The 12,013-nt window shown below is 36.3% G+C and overlaps 1 protein-coding gene across 4 annotated transcripts in view; it reads left to right on the forward strand.

The window, feature by feature from the left end:
* Positions 1–12,013, forward strand: part of Taf1 (TATA-box binding protein associated factor 1) — a 726,438-nt gene that overhangs the window by 203,828 nt on the left and 510,597 nt on the right. For all 4 annotated transcript variants that reach the window (XM_081728611.1, XM_081728610.1, XM_081728612.1 and 1 more), the window contains one exon: positions 5,276–5,458. In XM_081728611.1, coding sequence (XP_081584737.1) covers positions 5,276–5,458 — 183 coding nt within the window. The remainder of the gene's footprint in view (positions 1–5,275; positions 5,459–12,013) is intronic.

Raw genomic sequence — 12,013 nt, forward strand, 5'->3', positions numbered from 1 at the left:
GTTGACACAAGAGGAAGACCACCACAAATCACGTGTCATGTTTTTGCCATTTGTAAACAGTCCTGCAAGCGCCTACAACACAATTTACAACACTTTACAATATGTTCTCGAAGATAGTCTCAAGTATGGGCACAATACTTGTGTAATAACCTTTGACCAGCCCCTTTATTTTAAAGCAAGGGAAATCGTTGCTTCATCCGGTGAAAATTCTGGGATGTCCAACATAGTAGTCAGACTAGGAGGTTTTCATATGTGTATGTCCTTTCTTGGATCAATTGGTTTCATCATGGCTGGCAGTGGACTCAAAGAAATGTTGAGTCTATTTACGCTTCTCATTCTGTTGACAAAATGTTGATGGGTCATGCTTACTCTCGAGCTGTCAGAGGTCATACTATTCTGCTAATAGCTCTGTCTAAAATAATTTTCAATGAACTGTCGTTGTCCAGTGAAAAACAATTTATAGAAGCCAACCTACAAGACCTATATGAAACAACACTTTCATTTTCAACAAGAGCTATGATTTCTCAGTGATACTAGAAGTAAGTATTATAATAAGTGTCCCAACTAAAAGAGAGAGGTCCAACTGCACAATTATGGGTCCAGTATTTAGGTATGGTGTTAATCCTCAAAGAATTTATTAGGGCAGAGATGATGGGTGATTGGAAGGCATATTCGTCTGCAGTGAAGAGGATGATTCCGTATTTCCACGCCGCAGGACATTTTTTGTACGCTAAAAGTGCCAACTTGTTTGTACAAGAGATGATAAAGTTGGAGAACATAATGGATGGAGACACCTATAGAAAATTTACTGCAGACTTTTTCACTGTTAAGCGATCAGACAAATTTTTTAGTGGAACTCCAACAGATATGGTAATAGAACAGTCACTCATGAAGTTTTCAAAGATGCGACGAGGCTTTGTGCGTGGAAGAAGTACAAAAGAGAGTGTTTTAACTAAGTTTGTTGTTGGTTTGTTAAGTGCGAGCAACATTTCTGAAGGACTAGAAAACTTTTGTGGGATTTCGTCTGCAAGTGAAGAACAGCATGTAGATGCACGAGAATCTCGAATCAAACGGGACTAAGAAGATGTAAGGAAAGTATCAGAGTGGTTCAGTGCCCACAGCCCTTTCCCAAATGTACAAGTAATCATGTCTATAGCAACAGGGGTTACAGGTAATGTGGAGAAGATAAACTGCTACGATGCACTGAACATTGGAGCAACCATGATGGAAAGAAAAGTTGGTGACAATTTTCATGACATAAAATATTCTCGTACTGATAGGGTTCTTTCTCTTCAAACAGTGAACAGTCACCTTACGGTACATGATGTTACTGTGCCTGTCGATCCACTGCTGTTGTTTCAGCGATTCAGCGTAATCAAAAGATCAGATGATGACCTTCAAGCATGTTTAAATTTCGAATTGGCTCCTTACTCAATGGCTCTTTTCGATGCAACTGGAATGAGAAAAACGAAGAAATCATCCTTATTCAACATCTTCAACTCGATCGATGTTCATCCTGATCTCGGAAACGCAAACTACGTCGTTGATGGTGGGTTCCTTCTTCATCGAGTGGTGTGGCGTCAAAACGATTATTTCATGGATATTTGTGATAAATATGTGGCATATGTGGAAAAACACTTCGATCAAAACACTCATCGTATTAGAGGGATATGATAGTCCTCAGAAAAATGTAAAAGGCATGAAACAACTTCGACGGTGCTCGAAAGCAGCATCAACAACAATTATATTTGGTGGAAACATGGTTGCGACTATGAGCCAAGAAAACTTTCGCGCCAATGCAAACAACAAAAGTAAATTGATTGGTTTGCTCACTGATAAATTCAAGGCTGCCAATATTGATGTCAAACTAGCACAGAATGATGCTGATGTCCTCATTGTAGAAACCGCACTCACGATATCAAAAATTAATTCTAATTCTACAGTTATTGTTGGTGAGGGTATTGATTTGTTAGTAATCAAGACAGCTCAAACTCCGCTGAATTTAGAATTTTTTTTCTTGAAGCCAGGAAAAGGAAAGCCAGAGCGGAAGATTTACTCATTAAGGAGTTTAGAAGGTGTATGCAAAAATAACATTTTATTTCTACATGCTTTTTCAAGCTGTGATGGAACATCTGCCATTTTTCAGAAGGGGAAATCAGCCTATTTGAAATTATTACAAAAACGTCAAGATTTAAAACATGTAGAAATTTTTAATCGAAGTAATGTTTCCCATGCAGAAATAACTGAAAATGGCATGCAGTTTTTTGGAGGTTTATACGGTGCATCTGCAAATGACATTTCACTAAATGATTACCGTTATCATTATTTCACCAAATCAGTGAAGAGAAATAAGTCTGTCGATTTAAAAGCCCTACCACCGACTTCAGCTGCAGTACAACAACATTTGTTTCGGGTTTATTACCACGTACAAACATGGCTCGGAAACCAACTAAATCCTGAGAAGTGGGGTTGGGTTATAAAAGACAATTTGTTAGTACCAATTCAATCAACGCAGTCACCTGCTCCACCGTCCCTTTTAAAAATATTTTTTTGTTCATGTTCTAAAGGATGCGGCAAGGTGTGTGGATGTCGAAAGCTGGGTCTGTTCTGCTTTCTTGCTTGTACAAATTGTCACGGACAATCCTATTTGAATGTCATTCCAACGGAAGGAATTGGAACGTGAAATATTCATGGACGCCGAAGAAATAGAGGTGACAAACGAGGTGGACCTGCTATAATTACAAGTATTATTTATCAATAAGCAAAAGAACTCAACAAGTAAACCATTTCATATAAGTTGAATAGTTTACATTTCTTATTCATTATTACTCTGAACTTTACATTTCTCATTCTACAAACGATAAGAATCTATCGCCGAACGTTGTAGATCCTCATTTTTGTATCTGTGTCTGGGGTGTGTGTGTGACTTACGGATTTTAATGCGATATTGAATCTTATATCCAATTTTTTTTCAAAATTAAAAAATAGGCTTATATTGTCTTTACAAGAGTCGGTCTATTAAATAAAACAACATACCTTCCTTACATTTCAAAATACAAAAAAAATGCAGGTACAGGTACCGTTGGAAAGTTTTATAAGGCTCTACAACCATTGTTTGAAGATATTTTATGATTACTGAGTTATTTGCATTTACACTTAAAACCAGGTATTCAAAAACTAGTTTTTTTGTTATTGTATCTCGAAAGGAATTAACGATGCAGACAGAACGTTTCATTCCGTACATTTGGTAATTAATTATCTTCAATCTGAAACAAAAACGGCAGTTTTACCACTATTCTGCGGGAAGTTATAACCATTCCCACAAAACACTACAAATTCTGGTGTCGGCCATTTTGATGACGTCATATTTCCGAAACCCGACCCGATATTCTTTGGGACTTCCTGTGAAACATTTACGAGCGAATGGGCTAAGCGTTCCCGGAAAATTTTGTTTTTTTATTCGGAATATTTAGGTTAACATGCAAATAAGCTGAATTTGATTGTATTTTAAATTGCGTTTTCCTCCCCACCTTCCACCCCCCGAAAAAAGGGGGAAGCGTACAGCAGAAAGTCGGGGACTTTTGATATGTCATTTAGAATGACCTAATGAACGTTTTTGTGAAGAAAAACCTTGGCTTCTAATTTTTCCAAAGTAAAATGCTAAAGTTCCTGGACTAATACCTAAGAGGGTGGTAAATATTTTGGTACCAAATAGTGACCGGTGACCACTGTCCAACTGTCCAGTAGCCACCAATTAACAACGGTACCAAAATATTTACCATCGTCTTAGGTATTGATTAACACCAATATCATCTATCTATGGCTTACCGTTCCCGTGATATTGGCCAAAAAATAATTCCGATTTCGGGAGATTTAAGGAGCCATATCTCGGGAACCGTAAGTCACAGAGTGATCATATTGGTGTTGATCAGTGTCTAAGAGGATGGTGAACATTTTGGTACCAAATAGTAACCGGTGGCTACTGAACAACTGGCCACCGTTCCCCAGATTTTATCCAAAAGAGTTCGAATTTCTGGAGATTTAAGGAGCCATATCTCGGGAACTGTAAGTCATTGCGAGAAACAGAACAAGGTGCGGATAAAAAGATCTACTTTTACCTCTAGGAACAATCACAGTTATCCTTTCCTCTCCATCTCTACTCCTTTTAAGTTCGTTCTGGCAATGCTCTTGGAGCATTTTCAACTAGTTTTAATTATCCATTTCAAGAAACAAAAAGAAATAAAATTGATTACAAAATATGTCTTCATATAGATGAGTAAACTTAATTTCTATTATAAACTTAATTTGTATATTCTTTGCGGCATTGTGTTACATTTATCAATATATATGCTTTGTTATGGCTGTGAGTTGGTTTTCGATATAAAGCATATAAACTTGAAATTAGTTCTTGATCATTCTTACATATGTATACCATTCGGAGTAAGAAACTGCAAAAAGCCGTTTTTACGTTCCATCATTGATGCTATAGCATGGCAATGTCAGATGAGTCTTGTATCTACAATGGCACAAGGTGGGACGAAGTTACTGTTCGTTTTCTCTTTACAACGAATGACCTCGAATCAAAAATTTCAATTCACATACTGATGTGACGTTCAGTGCAGCAGTTCGGTGTGTCAGACAAATAGTTTTTATTTTGTAGAGTATGTGCATTTAGAAAAAAGCCAAAAGTCGTTTTATATAATATGCAAGTCATATAATTAAACCTGATCAGACATAAGCTTGCCAATATGTATATTTTTTTTCATTTCACGTAGATGTCGTAATGAAACCATTTATAAAAAAGTTAGCCTGCAAATATATGAGTAACAGGCAAGAGAGTATGTAATTTTTTTTAAATCTATTGTAATCATATGATGATAAAAGATGTATCTTACGAGACAATATAAATTCATTAACTTTTAGGAATTATAGAATTGCATTATGAAGGCATTATAGAAAAAAAGAAAATATATTGATCTAATGTATATTGTATTATAGATATGTTCTTTATGGTTTGTAACCCATAAAGAGCTGCATACTGTGCGGTATACATATCTGTGTGTTACGATATTATGTAATGATGTGTCCTATATCATATCTGCAGCAATTTACTTTAAAAATAAAGCAGTGGCGGTTTTATATTTATGTAATGTCTGTATCTAAATCACCTGTACCCAATGGGGTGACGCCAGAACTGAATTTTTCATACTGCTATTATATATTATTGCATTTATTCATAGTAGTGTGTAATTGTAGCTACCATTACACTTTACAGGAGAAATTATTGTGCCCCATACAGACACAGTCAAATCAAGGAAAACAAGAAAGTAATGAAAGTCCAGATATGGGTCCAAAAGTAGCAGATTGGCGATTTGGTCCAGCTCAGGTTTGGTATGATATGTTGGAGGTACCTGAAACTGGAGATGGTTTTAACTATGGCTTCAAGTTACGAGAAGAGGTGAGGCATCTCATTATAGTTGAAAATAGTATTAGGCAAGCTGCAACCTTGAAATTTCCAGCGCTGTTGCGAAAATTGTTGGAAATACTTCGCAGAATTTTCATTTCAGTGTGTGTATAGCAAATTTATTTATTTTGTAAATAATTTTTAATAATAGTAATGCTACATTTGGATTTTTCCACGGTAGCTCAGTGTAGAGCGCTCATTGCTGGAGCATGGGGTTCTGGTTCTATCTCAGTTCCCGCGAAATCGTTTTTGATTGAACAAACACTGTGTGCGTGGGTTGTCACGGGGTTCTCGTATTTCTTGTGCATTCGTCATTTCATCATCCATCTCATCTTCATAATCTCCTTATCCTCGGTGCATAATCATGGGTCGTTAAACTGTATATAATATATACATATATAATATGAAACTCATTTAAAAACAGCTTTTTTTTTCACAGAGTAACATTTCTTATTTATACACATATTCATACTTAATACACTGCTGTTGTTGAAAATTTGAATATTAGCAAGTAAGAAGGGCGGAAATGCGTCTAAACACTCAAAGATTTTTACGGCATGTATGTGGAACGAATGATTATATACGGCTTATGCAACCTTTGTTCAATATTTGGAGTAATAATACGAAAGATGGATTTACACAGAGCTCAAGCAGTGGAGAGTGGACAAGTAAACAGGAAATTGTGGAAATCGTCAGTATACCACACGTGAAGGCACAGTATAAACAGAGGACTGCATTAAAGCAGGGTCGCATAGCCTACGGGAAGCCTGCTTCTCGTACCGCGAAATTGGTGCAGCTGCACAGCTGGTCGGCATGACAGTTATTTGGCACAATGATGTAGTAGCAATAGAAGCAAGATAATCATACTCAGCAACAAACATCAGTGAATCATACTATGTGGCAACAACTGAATTATAAACATATCTGTTAGTCCATTACGGACCTTACGCTGTCAACCGTATTGTTGGCTCCATCCTGGAGTACGATAATGGATGTAGAGTTGTCTACTACGTCTATCATTCAACTGCGTTTGTCTAATGCTCGAATGGTGGGACGGGTGTCCGTGCATCGGCCTCCATTGACGTAGAATAACACTCCTCAGGCTACGACGGGGCGTGAACATTGTCGCTGGAGTGGTGCGTTGCAGGTAGTTGTGTTTTCGGGAGAAATTCACCTCACTCTATCCTCCACTAGTACCCACATACGCCTAACGATACATGTCTACCGCGATTGCCATATTATTTTACTTCACTGTCACGTCGCTCATATGTCCCACATCTACAGTTGCTGAATGGGACATTTTTCGACAGAATAATGCATTTTCTTGCAATTCCTGGATAAAGTCCATGTTCTATCGATTCCTTGGTACACGTGTTCATCTTATTTCTCACTTGTTGCTCACGTGGTGTCTATGATTGTACAGGAACACGCTCACCAGATATTTTCTACGGCTAGAGCAGATGAAATTTGGATGTGAAAACTCCATCGCTTGGGGTACTCTAAAATATGTCTCTCTCCCTTTCTCTTTTTCTTTCTATACCGCTATATCATAGCAATCATTAAGATTTTGTAGAAGGACATTACTAGGCCTATATTTACTGAGTTAACACACATTCGAATGACTTAATTTCAGAAGAACTATCTTGTTCAAAAAATCGTAGCCACTTACGGCGCCTTAAAAAGCCTTGTAGTCTTGTTTTTATTTCAGACAACTTGCTCTAGTGATTGTATATACGGCTCTGAGAATACAGCTATTTAAAGAGAAGTGTGTGGCCAGGTTTTTTGAAAAAGTTTCTACATGTGTTCTTTACTATTCATTTATTCGAGAGTGATACAGACTCACAAAATATCCCCCACTCCCTTTTGTTTGGTGTAGTTAAGTGCAGCCTTTCTTATGTTGCTGCTTTGTACGGCTTAAGTCGAACTAAAAATAATGGGTAGAAGTTTATATTTAACATTTTAAGTGCAGGAAATATCGTACCTGATAAAGTTTCAACTTTGAGTAATAACCGTAAATTGATTGTTTTCTAGCTTTACAAACACACACATTAAACTGCCTGTGACTAGTTGGAGGCTGTACATAATTTATTTCGTATCCCTACTCTTTAGACAAGTGCATGGTCTAGCAATAGTTCGTGTATAGTGCACAGATTGTTTCATTTAATCTTTCTTGTGTCATTAATATATGAATAACTGGTAATGAGTTTCCTGATTGCGAGAAAAAAATCGCCCTTCAATAATTTTAGCAAATCTGTTTTTACAAATACACACTGCATTTTACTTAACATTTAACAGTTTTAAAATACTAATTCTTGTTCTCAATAGCAATTACTCTTCTTTCTTTTCCTCGAAGATTTGTTAAACACAAGCCTCCCACTTTGATGGCCAATACCTCGGGAATCAAGCGTTCGCACATTAAACAATTTTAGTCACTTACTAAGGAGATGAAGACGTCCGTTCATGTCAAGTTTAGTCCAGATCACATAAACTGTTTAGATCGCGTACGATATATACTCTCTTTGAGATCGATTTTTGAAGAGAGTAATAAAATGAAGGACTAAACGAATTACAATTATATACAGAAAATCCGTCATATAGAGTGTGATAAATGATGAAACTACTTTGATTTAGGAGAAGAACCTTTATATTCTATAATGATCTTTACATGTCCCAGGTGTAAAATGACTTGCAACATGCCTGTTCTTTGCACGGAAAAAATAATGTTTATCGAAAGTATCTGAAAGACACACTTTTTTCTGTGGTTTCAAAATAGTTGTTGATGCAAGTTCAGTTTGATGAGTTACGCAAACGCTCACTTCCCCTTCGTTTTGTAGGGATCATATTTCGCAAAACCCCATCCTTGGTTGTATGGGAGATATTTACAAAATTTCAAAGTACTGTGCCTTTAGTTTCTGAGGTCTGAAAAACAGCAACAGAACCTTTAAGATTCCATTTTATCCTTTAGGGATTGCATCTCTCAACATCCCGTCTTATCTGCAAGCTAGGGTAGTACGAAAATATTATCTCTTTAAAATTTCGAAGTCGTGTTCCAAATAAATTCGTATGGCTGAAGAATGCGTGAGGGAAAATATAGTAATCACGAATAATAATCACTTTCAACACTTGTCTGATATTGGATTACTTAATATGTACAATCAATTTTGATTCATATTGTAATTCAATAGCACAAAGACGAAGTGTTCAGCTGAAGTAGCATTTGTGAGTCTCGCCATTTGTTTCTGTTGCACGACAACTGGTAAAAGTTATCAAATTTAACGAAATTTAGTTCACTTCGTACTCCATTCTTACGAAATTTGCCAAGAATAACATGTTAAAATCCCACCCATTTTGCTAATTTGCACATATATGTACACAATATAATAACAAAATAGTTTTCCAGTATACTACTCGTAAAAGTCACTCGAAGTAATAGTTTTCTTCAGAGTACTCAGATCATCCCCATTGCTTGCAGTTGAAATCGGTGAAGGATTTGCGAGTAAAGGATGTAAATTCCTTTGAACCTCAACGATTCTTTATTTAAATATGATAAAATAATTGTATCTCTCCATAACATTCCCCAGACAAAAGATGCAGGTGGTTTACAGCCGCCTGTGAAACATGCATAGACAGGCATATTTTTACATGCGCCTGAAAATGGAACACTTTTGAACGCATGAGACAGGTATCGATTTTTTTCACGATCATTGCATGTTCATTTCACGGAAACAGGTAGTTTTCATGTTGATAGGGTTGCAACGATGCAACGTGAAAAAAGCGTGTAAACAACATGTAGAGAGTGGAAAGACATGTACGTAACCGGCATATTCCATGTAGTTGTCACATACGTTACCCCATAAGGATCTGACGACAGCTGCTTTTCATTTGATAAAAAAGTAATTGACATGGTAAATATATGTGAAATACAGGTGTTAGAGAATTAGTGGGCGTATTAGCGGAATATACATGTAAAGTACATCGCATAAAGTGTACATAAAATTTGCGTGTCACAGGTGTTGGACGCGCATAAGACATGTACACTGCATGTAGGTGAGTTCACACTTTGCGTGTTACAGGTAATGTGTCCAATTCTATTCCAATGTGCTATACATGTATCAGGACATTGCATATGTGCATGACAAACTGGAGACTTGGTGCCTGAATATTACAGGTTTTCTACACTTGTAACATTAATGATTCACTCCAATCAACCTTGTTCATTGCATGGACCTCTTTAACCTATTTATTGGCAATCATGATCATTGCATTTTCCGTTTACCTGCATATTGCCTGTACATTGCATATAGGTGGGTTCACACTTCGCATGTACACATATGTCCAAAATTGTTGTTGCATGTCTTTAGAAATTACATAAATAGAAACAACTCCCTTTCTTGTAATAAAAAATGTCAGATTTCTTCTTGGAAATAAGCAGAAAAACAAAACACATATTTCCAAAAAATATTTCAATAAAAAATTAAGAAATAGGCAAGTTATAATTAAAAAAAGAAATCTCCGAAACTTTCATCGAAAAATTCTAAGTTCCATTTTCGTAAACGTGGCAAACGCGCAGCGAAATTTACAAAGAGGGAGGGAATTTTTATGCTTTGTTAGAAATACAACGTAAATCTGTCATAAGGTTAGTTACTTTACATGTGGCACAGCTGTAACAATCATTGCTATTAAGCATTTTACGTTTAAACAAAGGACTAAATAGAAATAAACTACAAAATGTGCGAAGCGATCAGGCATTTTGTGTTAGTGGTTTCGTTATACGCGTCTGCCAAGGTGCAGTTCTTACCGTACCTTCGAATCCCATACCCTATAGTAACTTTTTTTTTTTTTTTAATAAGAAAAGCTTGATTCTGTGAATTCCTTAAGGAACAATGTTTTGTTCTAATAATGCTCTTTAGTATTATGCTCTTCATTCTAGTTTATTTGAATATTTCCAAATAATTTAGAATTATGACTTTAAAAACATTAAAATTGTCAAGAATTTTATAAAAAGCGGAAGCTTCATTTATAATCATTTTCATAACCGAAATGAAAAACTTACAAATAGTGGAATTTTAATTAACTTACGACTAAACTTTCATAAAACAGTAATTAAATAAAACATTTACTCCGCATAGATTCTGCAAGTAATATGTAGGAAATAGACAGAAATGATGAACGTAAACTATTAGATGTCGATTAAAAATTAGTAGGGATAGTTCTAAAGCCAAGTAGAAAATCTCTCTGCTTCATGAAAATAATAAACATTTTACAAAAATAATGGTATTTTTGCAGTATCGGAAATTTGTTTAGTAAATAAATAAATAAAATACAATTATATAATTCAATCACTCTGGCTCGATAGCTTGAAGAGAAACTGTGTCGGCCGCGATCCTTCGGCTTTCGTAGCACACGAAGGGACACGAAGTTGATTCGAACCAAGGGAAATGGTGTAGAAATAAGTAATGGCACTCAGGGCCGGATAGGTATTGCTTGTCACATAAGAAAATGCATGTTCTCCGCAGGATAGTATCTGTTGCTCCTTGACGCGATGGAAGATACGAGGAAATCGGTTCAGTTAATGTAATTGACCATAAAAACTTTTAAAAGGTGTGGATGCTGGTAAATCAACAAAATATATTACGTTTGCAGATGCAATTTACACAACAAATAGCACGAATAGTGTGACAAGCAGGGAAAGAAGAGAAACTGTTATATGGTAAGACGACAGAAACAAAAATCACAAACTGGATGTTTAAAGTGTCTAGGGAAAAAAAAGCATCTGAGTATGTGGCGTAGTAGATAACGTTCTAATCTACCAATCAGTTGATCCATGCCCCAGTCTTCATCAAGTGTATTTTGTTTTTTCTCGCCGAAGAAACAGCCATTACTTGTAATATTTACTTTTTATCTTTTCGTCAAAGGAACAGCCATGACGTATAGTATTAGAGTTTTATACAGGGTGTTAATGAACAATACCGACAAACTCTAAGAGCTGATTCCTTACATCAAAATAAGAGAAAAAGTTCATATGGACCTGTGGGGAAAAGTGCATAGTTTCAGAGCTAGGGCTGTCGAAACTCGCGAAAAAGCGAAACCTCAATATGTCCAATTTCGAATTCCAGAAATTGTGGATAGTGGTCTTTATCAGGTAAAGGAAGTCACGCATACGCAATCCAGAAATGCATATTTCATTAATTTTCAGTGGGTGTACAGAGTATTCCATACAGGGTGAAATTTCCAGACATACCATCAACCGAATTTTGAGATATGCTCTGACTTCATGATCGGTCTAAAGTAGGCAAATGATAAGCCTTGATAGCAGTAAACACAAAATCCTTTAGCGCGATGTCGGAAGTGTTAAGGATCGTCAGCAGCACGGTTTCTCGTATCGGGAAAACGCATGCTGCAATGTTTTCTTTTACGCTTATAAGTGAAGAGAACGTGAAATATACCGTGACGAAATACATCGCATCACACATTATTGCGAACACAAAAAACATGGAGCTGCCTGTTCCTAATACTTCCGACTTCCCTCCGAAGCATTGGATGTCCATT

This window comes from Thermobia domestica, chromosome 10, assembly GCF_964235325.1.
Source record: "Thermobia domestica chromosome 10, izTheDome1.hap1.1, whole genome shotgun sequence".
NCBI lineage: Eukaryota > Metazoa > Arthropoda > Insecta > Zygentoma > Lepismatidae > Thermobia > Thermobia domestica.